The 19,074-nt window shown below is 43.9% G+C and overlaps 1 protein-coding gene across 1 annotated transcript; it reads right to left on the bottom strand.

Moving 5' to 3' along the window:
• Positions 1-445: 445 nt before the first annotated feature.
• LOC119722841 lies at positions 446-9,960 on the bottom strand. Its single transcript, XM_038193204.1, has 6 exons — positions 9,728-9,960; positions 5,643-5,990; positions 5,154-5,486; positions 4,555-4,911; positions 1,795-4,106; positions 446-1,210 (listed from the first exon to the last, which is right to left on the bottom strand). Exons 1-6 carry the CDS (start codon positions 9,783-9,785, stop codon positions 941-943), a joined length of 3,678 nt encoding a protein of 1,225 aa, XP_038049132.1. The 5' UTR covers positions 9,786-9,960; the 3' UTR covers positions 446-940.
• Between the last annotated feature and the right edge of the window lie 9,114 nt (positions 9,961-19,074).

Consider the following 19,074-nt stretch of genomic DNA (forward strand, 5'->3'; position numbering starts at 1 on the left):
ATTCAAATGCAATGATACAACACTTATGCCTGTAACATATTTAGTCTATTATAATGCATACATCGCAAAAATTATTCAAAGTTCAATGTAGATCGTTAATTCTTATTTGAATAAACACATAATTTGGAATGAGAAAGTAGACCACTAGTAATAGTTGAAATATACATATTCACAAACATATATCTGGCGGAAATAATCGAAATGATTAATACATGTATTTACATTTACGCAAAACTCGATTGGCCGAAAGTCGACAGAAGCACACGCATCACCTGCCGACAAATTGATATGATTGTGTGTGTGCGAGTTTGTTTCTGCATTCCATAGGGGACGTTGAACAATAGAGGACAATAGGGTCCCCAATTCCTGAAGGTCCTCAATTTGGCGATCGTGTACAAAACATATGGGAGGTCTTCCTAAAAAGTACAAACAAACAATTAAGGGACAATAGGGGGTCCCCGATTGCAGGCAAATACACACTTGTGTGCGTGTGTGTATTTTGCTTGTGACAAACTGGTGGTCCTTTTTTAGCTCTCCCCGAATTGTTGTTCATTTTTTTCACTTTAGCCAATTTCGATTATTTCTAAGTCAAGTAGCCACTAATATCACGTGACCATAATGACGTCAATAGGAGAAACAATTTCCTATATTCCGAAACTGTTCGTTTACATTCGGAAATTATCCTTCACCCCTTCGGCAGTTTTCGGGTGAAGCATTGAATGCATCCAACACTACAGTTGTGATCATTGCTGTCGATCATGAAATGTTAGGTTTGCAATCAATTCAACCTACAGAACTCGAAGTATCAGTATTCCAAGCCTACTGCATCTAAAATAAAATATCTTGAAAGGGCGTCCTGACGTCATGTTCTATTCTTAACCGTAACTGCTACCTTATTCGCATTTCATAAAGGGAAAATTCAGTCAGGCAACCAGACTATTTACACGGACGCGCTAGCCGTGCCATCCGATACTGTGCGCAAGTTTTTGCTGACGAGCGAACGGCCGTTAGAAATGTCAGAGGGCGCCATCTTCGTCGGCCGAAACTTTTTTCTCCACATGCCCCGGATGCGGCTGTTGAAGGCAAAGGAAGTGAAGATGAAGACGCCCTGGAGTGCCCCCGAGATGATGAACAGGAACCAGAGCACACTGATGTCGGTTGCCAAGGCAATGAAACCGATGATCCAGGCGAAGCCCATGACGCTCGATATCTGGGTTATATAAGTGTGAAAAAAAGAAACCGCCAGTCAGATTTAACGAGAGAAAACTCAAACTTGTAACAACAAACAAGGAGATGGACTGTTTTTCTAGTCCAATCTGAGTGGCTATTCTTAAAAGTGTTCAGAAAATCAAACTCCCATTGTGCTTGGCATCAATGAGCAATAGGTAGGATAACGCCTAAAAGGAAGCATTTTCAAAAATAAAAATAGGTTTCAATTCCCTTGTTATACCACCAAGTATAGCTTCCCTTATTATTTCAAACACATGAAGCTAGAACCATTTTGTTGCATCTCTCAAATTATCAACATGATTGTGAATCCAAGTGATTTCGGTCTTTTGGTTACCTGTTACATACAAGCAAGCCTCACACTGTAATCGAGGTGGTTAATTGGTTTACACCTGAACGATGCTCTGTCCATGTGTATAGCCTGATGTCATACATTTTTTGGGTCGGTACATTAAAGGGAATCTTCCAATAATAATGAAGTTGAGTTTAGGCCATGGGCTTAATATAGTCCCGTCACCCCCTATGGCCCAGTATTTTCATTTACTGTAAAAACAGAACCTAACTTACCTTCACATAAATCAGCAGTTCCCGAGTGGTTTCCTTTCTCTTGTTCTTGTCTTCATTGACCATCGAGGAAGCCTTCTTGGTAGCTCGGATGGCCTTGACCGTCAATGAGAAGAAGACGGTGTTGGCGCAAAGCGACAGCACAATCGGCAGGCCAAAGGTCACCAAGATGGCGGCCTCGTCTGTGATCCAGCAGATCTTGGTCTCCGGACGGCCGTAGCTGAACGTCAGATCGGTGCAGTCGCAGAAATTCACCACGAGGCACGGGATGAGGACAATAAACGGAGAGAACCAGCCGAAGAGCGAGAGACGGAGAAAGGCACGACCGCAGGCCGAGCCGTGGGCACGGGAGACGGTGGAGGAGAAGGTGCGCATCAGGTCCCACGCCATGGCGGTCATCCAGGCAAATGCGGCCAGCCAGGCGTAGTGGGCGACAATCGCCACGGCCGAACAGACAATTGAACTCTCCGTCTGATTCACACCGACCAGTAACAGGAACTGTCCAACGAATATGGCCACCGACATGCTCATGACCGTCAGTCCGTGGATGTTTCTCAGCACTGGGAATACGCAGTAGGTCACAACAGTAGCTGCGAGGGCAACAAGTGACAGAGATACGCACACGACTTGGACAATGTATTCAGGCCCCGTGAACGGGTTCCGATACGACACAGTGGTGTGTGTGCACACAACTACGTAACCATCCGGGAAAATGGCAAACGAGCTGTTATCCAATTCCGACCCTTGATAAGTCATTACCCGTCGATCGCCAACTTCAGTCCACTTGGCTTGATCGACCGGGAAAAAATCGCAGGTCATGTTCTTCGGAACCAGCCCGCATACTTCGGCAAAGTTACGCTTTGTGTAAGTCATAGATTCCTTGTCCTCTTCATAAGCAGTCAACAGCGATAGATTGAAAGGAATGACCAGAACTCCCTCACCGATGTACAAGTACTGGGTACCGTTAATAGTTGTGGCGGTCACATTCGCTTCAGTTTGGAAACATTCGGTTATGTTGTTGGTGTTCTCAAGCACTTGACATTCTTCTTTGAGCATGACTTTCGCAGCACCGCAACGCCTCTTCCAGTTGGTGCCTTCCCCATCTTCCCTCTGTAGGATGTCACTCAAAAGGGCTCCAAATTCACCGATATGTGCAAACCCCGGGACGGATACGTGGGCAGTTTCCTCAGTGTTGTTATTGAACATCATGGCTTGCTGGTCCAAAGGAGCACCAAAAGCTGCAACTATGTCAATATTGGTGACAGCGGTCGCTTGCAGAAGACATTGCAGCGCCGAGAACGCCGTTTTTTGCGACCGGGGAGGGCTCCTCTCAACCACACCGCTAGTGGTCTTCCGTGTCTTCGTGACCACCACGAAGTTCTTCGTCTGACATTCTAATTCTTCTCCGACGCTGATTGCCAGGTATGTCCAGTATACCAATGGAGCTGGCTCTTCTAATAAAATATGGTAAGGATTGTTAAAGGTATGACAGCACCACGGCAAAGAAATTTCGAGGGACAGGACGATATCCTCCAGAGCAATTCCGTTGCAGAGTGCGCAGTGGGGATTCTTAAACGAGCGGGGGTCAGTACGGGCTGTCACCTGCGCGGAATAAGCAGCGCAGGATTCGACCAGTCCTTCATCGGGGGTAAAAGACGGGCATTCACTTATGAGTTCACCGTCGGGATGGCAGGCGTGGAGGTAGATAGAGTCAGCGGAGTTGTCGATCGAGTAATACGCAAATTCCTGAAAGATTGGAGTCACGAAGTGAGGGGGTGGGGGTTCCCAGTCCACCATCACAGGTGTTGTATCGTTGTCTCCTGGGATTGGGGTAATGGGATTAATTGGAAGTGAAGGAAAAGTAATCGTTTCTCCCTCGTACTCCCGATATGCATTGAAGCCGTGGCAAAGAGCGCAGGCGATATTCTTAAACCCAATGTAGACCTCGTTTCCCGTGTGGTACAGCATGGCCTGCGCGAAGTCTGGTGCCTCGCAGTAATCCCGCACGGCGGCGCCTGACCACGACTCCGGGCACCGGCTGATTAACTGGTAGTTGTAGTTCAAGTCGTTGATGTAGTGGCAAGCATAGTACTGAGAGCTATGGGTCAGGTTGTAAAGACTATGTTGTTGGTCGACATCGGCTGACTGGTTCAGCAGGGAAGGACACACAGACAACACATCGAAACAGCAATCTTGGAAGGCGTGGCATAGGGCATCGCATCCGCACGTGTGAAGAAGAGACGGCGGCACCCCGCAGAAGCCTTCACATGTGGCTTCATCTGGGAGGTACACTGTTACACCATTTAGCGTGAATCCTGCAAGACAAATTGGAATTTGTTTAAGTCAGAGGCCGGTTCATACTTCACATGCAAAGCAAATTTGGTGCCACTATAAACATTTAGTACAATATTGTGTGCAATTGATGCGAGTTCGCTGCCTTGAAAATACAATTCGCGTTCGCTTTTTCGCCGAGTACGAACTAGCCTCTAAAGTAAACAGTTTTATCCGTATACGTATAAAGCCTGGTTCATACTCCACGCGAATGTGAATGCAAAGCGAATTTGACGTCATGAGACGTTCGCTGCGAAATTCGCCCGAGTTGAAATGTGCTCAACTTTTACGAATTCGCAGCGCGAATACTCGACACGACGTCACAAATTCGCGTCCGCTTTCGCTTTCGCGCCGAGTATGACCGGGCTTAACTCAACAGGTTTATATTTTGCTCAGTGCAAACAGCAGACGGTACTAACACGACAATCGTACCTTTTTTGCAGGTGACAGTGAACGCTTTCCCTCCATTTCTCGCACAGTGATCTTCCACGACCATCCAGTGCCCTTTGTCCTGGCTATCGACTCGGAGCACAAACTCAATCCCTCCGTTCCAGGTACGGGCTGGATCGAGGCTGGTGGACTCGACCAAAGAGGAGCCATAGCGAAGGCAAGCTTCTTTAGCTGCGGCCTGGGTCTGTGCCGCGTCGTGAAAACAGGCAAGGCCCCAGTCGGATCCGTTGTGGCGCAACTGTAAGATTCCACTCAGTTGTGAATCGTCATCTCCTAGTCGGACCTCGATTCCTTCAGGGAAGACCTCTTGGGACTCCGGTAGAGTTAAGACCTCGTCATCTACAAGAAAAGGTCAATCAAGATCTTTGATTAATGTTACCGGGACACCGGCATACAGAGGTTGGTTGAATCGCTGGTTATCAATAGCCGCCCGTATCATAGTGCACAGCCAGGAGCCAGGATAGGAGTGCGTGTGGTTTTGTAATGGCGTTGTATGTAAGTTGCTATCGAGGCGCAATCGTATACATTGGTCAATGGTCGATCATCATGCTTTAAAAAGCACGTTTATGGAATAGACTTACCTGTCGCACACTTCACACCAAATAGTGCAAACTGGCCTGAACCATATCCGCAGATGCTTTTACAGATGGACCTACTCAGGCATTCCGTTATCGTCTCATCCGCCTGGCAGCTCTTCTTCCTCCGTAAACGCTCCGGGAAGTCACCGTTCCACGGAAGGTCGACGCCGTCTGACACGGCAAGCGCCAAGGGAAAGCCGAAGTGTTGGCATACCAGGTCGGCGTCATGGATGGAGTGCGGTAGGTTCTCGCCTAAGCCAACCCACCGGTCGCCTCCTAGTCCGATCTCCAGCCAGCCTTCCCGGTCGCTGCTGCCGTTGAAAAGACGGAGGTCCGCTTTGGAAAGAAGATCGAAATAGTCGGTAAAATAGAACATAAGAGAAATGCACATAAATGTAGTGTCTATCCCGATTCATTACAAGTCATTTAGTCGTGCGGTAACCATTAATTCTTCTACCCTCTCAATGCCGAACTACACAATTCACAACTTACTTGTCAGACAGGTCATGCTCAAGTCCGTTCGGTGATCGCAGCTGCCCCCTCCCAGAGTCCACGGCTCGAATTTGCATGGAGCCTGTGCACAGTCACAGTAACCGTCCTTGTACCAGATCACCCCGTCGGCCTTACCGTACACGTCCTGGTGATTAGAGGCCGTGTAGGAGCCCAAATAACCCATGAGCCTGCAAAGGCCGCACGCTAGCTCGTTGACACGAAAGGCGTTGTCGTCGGCTGAACTGGACAAGTTCCCCCGGCAAAAGGAGCCCCATTCCCCACTTGGACCTTGCACCTCCAGTCGACCTTCGTGGCTAAACGGGCCACCGACTAATCTGCTCTCCAGGTCTAAAATTACACAGGATAGAAAATAGATAATACATTATCAGGATACCATGACCAACTGAAAGGATGTTCGGTATTTCAGCAGGTTAAAAAGGCCAAAAATATAAACATAAAATGACTCCTTCATTGAAATTAACTACAGGTTTCCCGACCAATTTCTTAATTTTTCTGATCATTTTCATTATTAGCCATTCAATTTTGCGTGAATTTAAACGTCTAATCAAATTGGGTTTTCCTTTTCATCGTTGTGGCTTTCAATTTTATTTTTAGGTACCCGAGATTTTGTTCCTGACGTTAGTTTTCGTTTTGCGTCATTCTCTTTCGTTTTGAGGCATTCAATACTTAATTTGTAGCATTCTGAAATAACGTTTTTGACATCTTTTGACGGTTGACGCATTGACGCAATTAGCGAACGTCTGACGCGTATGAATTTTAAATTATAAGAGTAGAAGAAATTCTAAACTTCACGTCAGTGAAAGAAAAATCGCCGTTATTGATGCAGTAATGTCAATACTGGTCACTGGTCAAGCTGAGTTAAAAGTCGTGAGAAATCGTCAGAAAAGGTCCCCAAATCTATTTACTTCTCAATTTCTAAGATTCCTTAAAAAAATACGAGTAGTTGAACACTTCCATCATCTAAGAAAATCTGAATTTTAGCTCCATCTGTTGTTGCAAACGCTTGTGTTACACTTTGTACTATCACCAAGGTAAATTTCAAATTACGTTTCTCACTGCCGAGCAATCAACACATGGTCTATACCACGGCCGAATTTGGTCGCAACAGTGACTGGCGTGTTATTAGCATACTCAATAGCGTGACTCGGCTGGATTGCGTGAGTCTCGGTATCGACCAATGGAAGCCCACAAAATAGGTTGACAATTATCAATTATTAACTCGTGAAAGTGGGGGTCGTGAAATTTTTACTGCAGACCATATATGGATAGAAACCTTATTAATATTCGTGAGGCTTTAAAACATTGACAGATATTGCAAACACCATTTGTTACAGCTTTGAAAAATGGACGTACCCAAGCCCTTTTCCCCTATTTTCATGAAAATACTGAACATAGTTGGATCATTATAAGGGAAACAAACTCCGAAAGTGGCATGGAGAAACGCAACGGGAGAAACTGATGTTCAAATATTTTACAAAATGTCCATTTATTGTTTCATTTAAAAGAAAGCTTTTCGTAAACCTTATAAATCGGTCTTCGCAACGGTAAGGCTGATAGTGTGCAATACTTTTCTTTATGCCAGAGTTTATAGCTGTGATGAGGTGAATTTAATGGTTTTCAAAACAACTGAACAATACCATTTACCCCTTCTCAGCTTTGCCATATATGACATTGAGTAACTCTTCCTTTCTTTCGTTTAAAAAAATATCCACACTAAGTACACTAGTCTATATAAAAGGTTGTGCGGTTTTAATTCTCCGTAAGACCCGCTGCATAATTTCCGCTAGCATGTTTTGCGAAATTGAGGAAAATAATGAGAAAGCCAGCATTACGGTTATTCTGAAGCCTTAGCTAATGGATGTGGTTAATCTCCATTAGGAACGACACTCGACGCTCAAACTACGAGACTATAGGCAGCTGTATTGAATAATTTATAGGATTGGTCATGAAGTTCTTCGCTAGACATTCATCACAATTTCCGCAAACCTTTTCTATGAAATTAGGGTTACCGTAAAAGCCAATGATTGGGTCAGACCAATAATGGGTGTGGTCAATGGATGAGGTCAATTACAATCATAACGGCAATCTTTTCAGATTAAGAAACTTGGGAGCAAATGTTTGCGTCCATTAGTTTATAAATTTGTTTTTTATTCATAGAAAATATTTTGGGGGAAATACATCCCTTCACTGGATTACCGCTGTGCTGAAATTTTATGTTAGTTTCTCAGCCACACCCAACCTGGACTGATCAGTGTCCTCAAGAGGCAACCCAGAGACAGGCTTGCTTAATTAATTGACGTCCATGCATGGGCGTTGCTATGATTTTTTTTAAAGAGGGGGGCAAAGCTCACACCAGAAAGCAGCGAAGGGAGAAATCATCGGCTTTGCAAAAAAAATCGAAAGGGGATGGGCAGCTGAACTTCCTTCGACGCTTTGTTCAAGACCGCGATACCTAGGCCTATTGTTTATAGCATTATAGGCCCCTTTCAGCCGAGGACATTTGCCCACCCCTCCCCATGTGTATTAAATTAACAGCAACATGACTTCGCACCTCCTCTTCTTATTTTCTTTTCCCCCTTTTTCCTCTTCCTCCCCTCCTCTTTTTTCCAGGGGAGCACCCCCTTGTGCCCTATACCCCTACCACCGCTAGCGACACCCATGCGTCCATCGTCTACATGAGGTCAATTAGGCTTAATGCAATCCCAAAGTGAATCAGGCAAGAATTCTATTGACAGTTTCATGGTATATTTCCGTAGCTGGCACTTAACGACTCCATTATCGGCGGTTTCCACCTGTCACTTGGAATTCAATTTACAATTTTAAAAGTGGTTTTGATGCGGCTTCTTTTCATATTACTCCCATTTTCATCATTAAGACTTCCTTCCTTACTTCATTTCGTGATCGGTTATTGTAAGCTTGGAACTCTCTGAGAAAATATGGCTCACCACGCGCATTGTCCAAAGATGGTATTACTACCGTAATTTCCTTAGCTATACGCGTGTGGAGAGAGCACCAGACGCGAAGTGCGCTGTTCACCATTAAACCAGTTTGGGAAAGGCGTATAATGGTCCAACGTTCCACAAAAATTACCACTCGTAGTTTTGAAATAAAACTTGTCAGATATTTATACATTGAGCTTACTAGTTGTATGATATGTTTTCGAAGCTGAACGTAACTTCATATTCATCGATACAAAATAAATCTTGTCAGATATTTATTCATTGAGTTTACGAATTGTATGATATGGTTCTGTAGGTGGAGTGAACACTCGGTTCGAAAAGTCGAGTTTCTGGGTCTTCCCAGAACGAAAAACAACTAACAAAAGCCAAACGTGCATTGTAACTATCGCAGAGTACCTGGACTCATTTGAGTCTTTGAAGAGCTGAAATAATCGTCGAAAGGCCGGACTTTTAGAATACAACGGAGATCTTGAGGTGCCATCCAATATGTTGAGATCCTGAGATAATTTATCACGGCATGACGAACATCCGAGTTAATTTATCATGGAATGACGACATCGTGTCGACATTCTGAGATCATTTATCAAAGGATGACGACATCCCGATAGTAGAGTGTCGACTATACCTGAGACAATTTATCACGGGATGACGACATGATCCTGAAAGTAAGATTGCTTCCTCACCATCTACTTAATCTTAACTGCATTTGAAATTATCTCCGGATGTCGACATTTAGGAAGTCATCATCCTGTGATTAATTTTCTCAGGATGTTAACATCCTAGTTTGAAGATGCGGTCATCTCTTGATAAAATTACCTTTGACATTTTAAGAGTAAGCTGTTGTCCCAGCATCTTGGATGGCAGGACCTTAACAACTTGGTTGGCACCTCTAGAACTCCGTAGATATCATTTAAGTCAAGACAGTTTACAACAATAAGGCCTACTCAAAATCCCCTAAGAAAATAGACAAGATCCTACAGAACAGCTACAGGGAGAGAGACACGAATTTTTCAACGGTAAGGGGTGACAGACCAAAGGCTGTGACGAAACATTATTTTGTGCTAAATTTAAGTCCAAGTATTATTACAAAATCTACCAACTTACCGCTTCCAAAGCCACCAGTTGTAAAGGTCACGAGTATCAGAAGGTATACATTCAACATGTTGACAATCAAGTTAACGTAGGAAAAATGCGAAAAGAACTACACAATTCCCCTCTCCGTATTAAAACTCAACACCGCTGACATCGAGCTTTGTAGCCAAAGTATGAACTACAGACACAATGCACACTTATATCTCGCATGCACAGCTCTGGTATAGTATTGCTGGTACACAAGCTATTCCAACGTATGACAGCTAGTCCGGCACTTCAAGTAGAATTTATAGCGTCAACGGGTGACCCTGGATTGTTCATTAATTTTTGAGTTGTCCATGCGCAATAGTGGTCAATCAGCGAGCAGAACGTTTAGGACACTTTAATTTCACTAATTTATCACCGATATCATATCGGACATGTGTCAGTGTAACTGCCAAGGCCAGTTGTCATCACTTCGCGAGTGCTCTAAAGAATTAATTAGCAGAGAAGTCAAATATTTCCTGGGAAGCTTACCCTTAGATCATTTGTCCTTCCACGACCATCACTCGCGTTTAAAATTGCCTGCAGCGGCGTCCTCCTTTTAAAAGAATAACATCCTCGGAATGAGCAGGAGATATAAGCATTCACAACAGCTGGCGCGATTTTTAGTGAGCTGTTGAATGCAGAAATGTGCTGAGCGTTTGCGAAGAAAAAAAGGTTCGCAGACTAAAAGGGATGCAGTTGGCTTATTATTGCGGCTTAGCATGAATATCTTCCGAGCAGTATTGTCTGCTTATATGGTTCGGTGGAACTCGGGCCGTAAGGTCGGAGCCTATGGCGATGTTAACAACGGGAATTTGTATATGCGCATACGTCATAGTAGAAACAGGATACCAACTGACATGCAGGGTGTACTACACTTGTGACTGGTTCACAGCTATAACTTTTTTCCAAGCAATATTTCTACGTAGAAACCCAATAAAATCAGGTCCTGCTGGATGACAGGGATCGACACTTTATTACAAAGTAATCAGTTTCAACTGTGCAACTTAAGAATGTAAATTTATACTGACGGCAGGTACGGCATGAACCTTTAGAAATGTTAATTGAAAAAAGAATAGCCTCAAAGACAAAATGAAATCTCTAAACTAAGTTCTTTGAAAATAATGTTGATTCGCTTTGTTTTCTTAACCGATGAATAACTGATAGGCCTATAAGCAGTTCGACCCAATTTTCATTTCCATTGTATACAGGTATTCTTGCGTGAAGCTCTTGTTGAAGTGGTTACTTTTTTTCTAGAAATCGATAAAATCGTTTCCAGATGAAAATCATGATATATAAAGCATGACTGACACTGTTCTGATATTTTATCGGCGATGCTATGGTAAAAGTACTGGTAGATTTCCTTTATATTGCGAACCGTTCTCGCATTTTTTATCTGTTTTAAAATGCCTATATTTGTAAGCTGTAGTTCTTCCATAAAACTACCAGCCGAAATATAAAAGTATTGGTTTGTCGCATTTAATCTTCGACATCATTTCAAGGTAGACAATACAGGATTTATTCACATGGTGCTACCGCGAACTTATCTTGTCTTAACTTTACTTAAGATGTATCATTTTCATCTGAGTATGAGTTTTACATGTTGATAGAGATTTCACCAGTGAATAACTTAGAAAGATAATTATTTTGTTCTGATAAATAAGACCACTTAAATGTGCCGATTTCAGAGCCTTTTAAAGTCCAGCACTGATAAAATGTATAGTATCAGATCATATACTCTGTTCACATTTTCCTTTTAGCGTCTTATTCAATCAACTTTCAATTTGATGTTCCTTGATGTGTTAAACCCACACTTTCATTACTTTTTCTGATTTAATCGGTGAAAATGCAAAGATCGTGATCCCAATTATATGTCTTAGCAGAATTACTGTATTATTGATATTTTACGTCTCAACTTTGTTTCATTTTATTTTTGGTATCCCCGAAAAGAAGATTTTTTGTTCAATTAAATATCATTAACGTTTACGTGGCGGTTTCGTAGTATAGCGTTGGCTTTCGACATAATTTTATTTTTGTACACAAAAAAAGAGCGATGTTTGAAAACGAAAATGTTTTCTGTGCAATCTTGACAGCGTCCAACTGAACCTCCTTGAAAATAATTAACTCCGTGGGGACGAAAGCACCAAAGCCCCACTCCCTAATTTAGTTATTTTGAGAAAAAAATTGCAACTCCTAGGACCCTGAAGAACGGCAGGAAACGTGCGGAGGCGAAATTAATGTCATGCGTGAGCGCGCGTTAGCTCGTGTTTCTTTGTAATGCAAGATTCGCAATACATCAATTAATTAATGTCCTCCGTATGACCCGGCGGCCTTGCACGCAACTGTTGAGGACTTATTAAGGTCAATTTCAACTACCCGCACTTTCTGGTGGTAATTATTATTCTCTGACAATCGACCTACTTCAGGGAATTGAAAAACAGAATAACTGAAATGTTCATTCCAAAATGACAGTTTCGTGCTGTTGAATTTGGACTGACCATAATTGTGATGGAGCCAGCTCAGAATGAAGTTCTGTCTGGGAACCTGACGCGATCTGCATATGTCCTCAATTTAAGTTCTGGGTTTTTCTTCCTTTGAGCGGGGAGAAATTAAATTAGTTTGATGCAAAGCCATTTTTTTTACAAATTGAAATTGGGTGCGTGTATGGGAATGGGTGGACAAGCATTACATTCACTGTGTGGACTTCCGAACAAAAGATGTCCACATAAACCAGGTAGCAGCGACGTTGTGTGGACTTGCCCACGTCCACACAAGGTTTCCTTTCTCTGGAAAACAGGTTAGAGGTATTTTGGGTTAGGTTTATCCGTCGGAAAAATGAAGAGAAACATTCAAACATGTGTTAGTGTGTGGGGGGGGGGCAGGTGGGGGAGGTGGGAAAGGTGCAGGAAGTGTAACGGGGGAGATGGGAGGGGGAGTCGCAGATTGCCGACACACCGCACAACGGGCAGTGGTAACCATTATGTTTCACGCATTACTCTATTTACAGATTTGAAAAGGGGGTCATATCCGACATCAAGGGGCGCTCTGCACGGCGATTGGCGCTGGACATCGTCTGGCATTAGGTGGCGTTGTCCATGGCTTCCTTTTTGCAGACAGTTGCACGGTTTGAGATGAGGCGTGAATAAGCGCGAATGGGTGCTGCCAAACTACAGCGTAAGACAACCAGATTGATTGTTATCACCAGTGGTGTGTTTCGACTGACCTGGCTCCCTTAGGCTTTCGTACTTTTTATTGTTGCTGATAAATCTTATGCGTCTTTGTATAAACATTTTGAGGAACATTGGGGAGCTTTCGGTCATTCTCCTGACTCGCGGTGTGGTTAACCTGCTGAAACAAAATGTAGGGCCTTTAACTGTCACCATCAGCGCTATAGGAAACTCTTTATGCTGTATATTTGTTCTTTGTTATTTTCCAGGCATACGACAGTAGCAGGTGAAAATTGAAGTTTTAATATCTGCAGGCTTTGTATGAGTGACTTCCTCGCTTCAGATAATTCTCAAAGATTCATTATTGGTCGTGTTTTCCACTATATTTGATATCTAGGCCACGCGTAATTTGCTGGTAGGATTTCTGTAGTGAACACAACCTGTAGCTAGGAGGTGTTCTTATTGCGGCTTTTCAGAGATGGCATTGTACCGTACAGATATCACCTGAATTTCAACTGCGTTGAAGGTTATTAAATTTCGAGGCATTCAATGTTATTAGGATTCAATATTGCCAACAGGAAAGAGCGCGTCAATTCCGTGCGATATTGCGCCGTGTTGTATCGATCTCTGGATGTTTTCCGCTGCAGTGATCGTTATATCTTTGTGAGCACTCTTTTTAGATCACAATACGGTATTAGCGATAGTGATTGGCAACAACTCACGCGCATCCAAAAAGGCCCCTCCCACAGAGTGACTTCCAGCCAATCGAAAAAGTCTGCATCTTCGCCGTGAAGTCTTCACCAATTTCTGATTGGCTGGCGATGACGTCAGCCTGGTCAGCCTGGTCAGCCTGTCTGCGTAGCTAAAGGCGGGCTGATTGTGATTAGTGTAGGCTCTACTCGGTGATAAACGATCCACTAAGCGGATTCTCAGTCATTGCATGTCGTTGGATGGACAGTGCAGCAGCTTCGGTTCTGATGGTATCAGCAATGACAGGTAGGCTTGAGATTTCAAAGATTTTTTTAATAATAAAGTGAAATATACGACCTTAGAGGGATATAGACTATTTCGCACTGCCAGAAACATCCCCTATGGTGTTTGCATTTTTGTTTCGGAACAGTCTTTCTACAACGTACGTGTGCATGAGCAATACTGAAGTTAACAGGAAACTTTTATTCGGAGGTTTTCTACTCGGATCATTCCATAGCATCTCAGAAAAAAAGTATCTCTCTGCTTGACTGTAGTTGGACAAGTTTTAAGAAATGAAAACTGCATCTTGCCATCGCTGGGATGGCGCCCGTGGCTTATATCTAAGAAGCTCTTTGATGACATCTAGACTTGAATTCACGATCAGAGGTTGGCAAACCATGTTCTCAAAGAACATTGAACCTTCAATGCTTCTTGTATGTTTGGCTATTTGCCTCTCATCTACCTGTCCTGCCGGTTGGGTTGGTTTTGAGCAATCTTGTTACAAGTTTTTCAAAGAACCGCAGCTAAATTATGATGAGGCCCTCAGGAAATGCGAATGCTTGGGAGGTTTCTTAGCCACCCCGAACTCGGAAGAGGAGAACACATTTATGGCAGATTTGTTTAACAGGGAAACACCGGTCGTCAACATGTGGTTAGGCTGTAAACGAAAGCAAGAAACAAGGAATGCCTCAGAAACACATGTGTGTTTTGGGGATGATCCAAATGACCAATCACCATATCGAAACCTGAAGCTATTACAAGGAGAACAGGAACTTCCTGACTGTATAATGTTAGGCGCAACAGGGCTGCCAATCTCTGGAGGCCCACAGGGTGCAACGCCCAGAAACACACAATGTGTGAGAGAGCAGACAATCGGATCGCCACACACCCATGTATCAAACCTTTCTACGCCAGATGCTCTGCTGTCTTTACTGACGACACTGGCCAACCTGAGGAATACTGCCTGATTGACAACGCCTACCAGACCACTCCCATGAGTCCCGTACGATGCTGCTTAGCGTGCAGCAAAGATCCATCATGCCGCTCTTTCAATGTGCTATCAGGTAACCTTTGCCAGCTCAATAGTCTGACGGTCACTGAGGCTGAGAAACAGGGTTCCATCAAAGAGATGGAGAACTGTGTTGTCTATGAGAAAGATTAGACAGTGAGCGAGCTGTGCAAGATATTTCAGTTGAACCGGTCCATCAACTTTTGGTTAATCCCAAGAAATATATTAAAGTCCAGTACTGAGAGAGGTAGCGATATAGTCTGTCAAAGGTGTTCTAGTGTAAACCTTTTAGATAAACAAAGTCTTATGAAGTTAACAAAGCGAGTTTTACAAGAAAGTAACAAAAACGTGTCGTTAGGGGGTGCTGTGCGTTGCAATGGGTGAAACACGTCATATTCAAGAGAAATCCAGAGTTTCTAATCCAGAATATCTAACCATATCCAGAACGGAAAGGTGAAGTTGACACAATAAGCCTGGACAATTTTCCCTGAGTTAAGTATCGATAGTGGCATAATATACTGAATCGGGGGTGCCTGCCGACCGGAGATATAGGTAACTGAACATAGCCAGGTAGATTTGAGGAAGCCCACAGAAGGACGTCTTTGAGAAAGTCTACCAAAAATCAGTGGAGCCGGCCGGAGCAGAAGTAGCCGACCGGAGAAAGGCAGCAGAAAATAGCCGGGTGGATTTGAGGAAGCCGACCGGATAAGGTAGCATTTGAGAAAGCCGACCGAAAATTAGTGGAACCCGCCGGAGCAGAAGTAGCCGACCGGAGAAAGGCAGCAGAAAATAGCCAGGTGGATTTGACGAAGCCGACCGGATAAGGTGGCATTTGAGAATGCCGACCGAAAATCGGTGGAGCCGGCCGGAGCAGAAGTAGCCGACCGTAGAAAGCCAGCAGAAAATAGCCAGGTGGATTTGACGAAGCCGACCGGATAAGGTGGCATTTGAGAATGCCGACCGAAAATCGGTGGAGCCGGCCGGAGCAGAAGTAGCCGACCGGAGAAAGTCAGCAGAAAATAGCCAGGTGGATTTGAAGAAGCCGACCGGATAAGGTAGCATTTGAGAAAGCCGACCAAAAATCAGTGGGGCCGGCCGGAGCAGAGGTAGCCGACCGGAGAAAGGCAGCAGAAAATAGCCGGGTGGATATGAGGAACCCCACAAGAGGAAGTTTTTGAGAGAGTCGACCGAAAATCGGTGAAGCCCACCGGAGCAGAAGTAGCCGACCGGAGAAAGGCAGCTGGAAATAACCAAGTAGAATTGTGGGAGCCAACTGGATATGCCGAGCTTAAAAATAGCCGACCAGAATTGAAATAGTCGACCAGATCTGATGAAGCCGACCGGAGATCCCAGCCTGAATAAAACCGGCCAGATTTGGAAAAGCCAACCACGCCGACTGGCCAAGCCGGAAGGAAAGGAGGAGATGTAGATCGCTCTTGGTTGAAACTCCAAACCGAACATTCACCTAAGGGACAGGATAGAGGCCCTCCGAGGCCCCCTCGGAGGTTCAGGGCCAGTGGCTAACTAGTCTAACGAGAATGCAGTTGATCCGCGACGGGTTCTAATCGATTATAACTGCCTACGGGTTGTTCTCTCCTTTTCTTTTTCGTTCTTTCTAGAAAGATGAATCGAGACAGGAGTCGCTCCCCCGTAGCAGCCCACATATGCGGAGACTGCCACAAAGAATTTGCAACCTCTGCCATATTACGTCGGCATGTAGATGAGCAACACCTGCGCAAAGAAAAGTTGCGATGTCCTTACTGTAGCTGTGAATTCAAGAGAAAGAATGACCTCGACAGGCACTGGGAGGCAAAGCATAAGATGCCGGCAGCTAAGAAAGACCCACCCAGAACGCCGGAACGTGCCGTTGATGTCCTTACCTTGCACCCTGACCAGCATGAACAAGATGTGGTGTGGAGGAGTTCCTCCCCGCCTCCCGTTAGAAGGGTCATCGCTACCACGGCTATCACCCCGTCGTCAGTAGCTCAGTACACTCTGCAGCTGGCGAAGCACCATAACGAAAAGGCTGTGCAGACGGACCTGCCAACGGCGGGAAGGCTGGTGGAAAAAGTGACTCAGGAACTCCTCGACGGGAAGGACATTGTCGCAAGGATCGTCAAGGAGCGCTTCTTCGCAGAGTGATTGACTGTTCATTTTGTTGCAATTTACGTTTTTCCAAAGTTTTGAAATTGTACGCAAGTGATGTGACATATCTGTTTTACGGTTGGGTGTCTGTTGCTTTTAGATCAGCCTGAACTGTTTTTGATGCTTGAAACTGACATGAACTGTGTAACTTGGAGTAAACGATTGTTCACAATTGTTCAGTTTGTTACGGATAAAGATTTCATGATAAGAATCTGATACCATTCTTCCTTAAAGGAAGGGTGAAGTAACAAACATGTGTCGCTAGGAGGCGCTGCACGAACAGGAAACCTTGCGTGGCCTTACTTAATTTGTTTAGGTTAGATGTACGTATCTATATAGGCCACACATGATTTGCTGATTGGGTTTCTGTAGTGAACACAACATAGCTAGAAGGCATGCGGCAGTGTAGATATCGCAATTTGTAACGTATATCAACAGAATTGCAACTGCGTCAAGGGTTATTGTGTTGTGAGGCATTCAATATATAGAAGGTCCAAATATTGCGAATGTTACAGTGTCTCGCTTCATTCCAAGGACATAAAGTAACGGAGCATTATCAATTTTTTTTATCTGAAGACCATTTTGGAAAACTCAATGCTTCACCACACTGTACAAAAGTTGGGCAAAATGGGTTGATAATTCGACCAAACTGGTCGAATTATCAACTGCCTACACTCTTGGGCAAATTCTTCCCAATAGTTTGACAGTTTTTACCCAATTCAATCCAATATGAGGTAATTTCATACCAATGTCGGGTAAATTACATTGCCCAACAGTATTTTACCCAACGTGATTACAGTGCATGTTTCTCTCACTCCCAACTAGACCACGCTTCATTGTGACTTGTGAGCTTTTTATGTTTTGGGGGTTTTTTTTGAGGGGGGGGGGGAGCTTGCCTCGTCAAGGCAATATTGCGCCGTGTTGTGTCGATTACTTGATGGTTATAACACTGCAGTTAAAGGATATATATTTGTGAACACTCACTTTAGATAACAATAATATGTAGGTATCTACAATACCGGTACACTTTAAAAACAGTATTTAGATTTTAAACACATTTCTAAACACTTAATTGTACCCACTTTTTCACATGTTTGAATCCACGACATGTTTAGATTGATGGATGTCTGTGACATAGTTTAGGCATCGTTCGAAAGCCCATCAGTACCATCAAGTGTAAATTGTAAAAGTAAATACACATAACTTATCGGGTTGGAGTCAAAATTAATGACAGGCTAAATGCACCTTTTATCACACTTTCATTATCAACTGTCTACCTAAAACGAGTAATAAAAAAATACATAAAAAAATACAAAATACATACTTTTTTTTTTAATACTAGTTATTATTAATGACACTATTAGACTGTCATGCTTTGCAAAATACACATGTCTCCGACTAAACATGTGGAAACAAGGGCGAGTGCATATATGCTCTGGCCGTGTTGACGCCAAAAAAAATGGGACGTGATGGCACATATGGAACACCATACTTTTTGTAAATTTTAGGGACCGACAGACATGGGCGTCGCGGGGGCGAGGGGGAACGGGGTGCTTGCCCTCTGGAAAAGCGTCCCCCCCCCCCCCCCCCCCCCCCCCCCACCCTCGAAAAAAATGATACATTGAGAATATGCTGGAGAAAGTACAAGGATTTTGAGAGCTTTGCCCCCTTTAGAAAAAAAACCTGGCGACGCCCAGGCAAACAGACAGACCATCCGACTAAGTGACATGTAGAAGCTCCTGTCAGACTTTAAAAAATACACCGATCGAAAGGTGGGTGTGCGAGGTTTTTTATAGTAAAGGTCGCATTCGAAACATAACTATTCCATTACAATGGCTTATTTTATTCATAGGTGTCTAGAGCCATCATTTCTCCATCCTCAACCTCCCGCTTCATTTATATGTGAACACACACCATCTAATGTGAACACACACCCTCCGGATCGGCGAACCTAATACGTTTTTGTCGTGGTGGTATTTATGTACTGAATATCTCATCACAACTACAATCACAGTTGCCTATTTTGTACACGCCTATTCTGTTTA

This window comes from Patiria miniata, unplaced genomic scaffold (genome assembly GCF_015706575.1).
Source record: "Patiria miniata isolate m_02_andy unplaced genomic scaffold, ASM1570657v1 HiC_scaffold_16, whole genome shotgun sequence".
NCBI lineage: Eukaryota > Metazoa > Echinodermata > Asteroidea > Valvatida > Asterinidae > Patiria > Patiria miniata.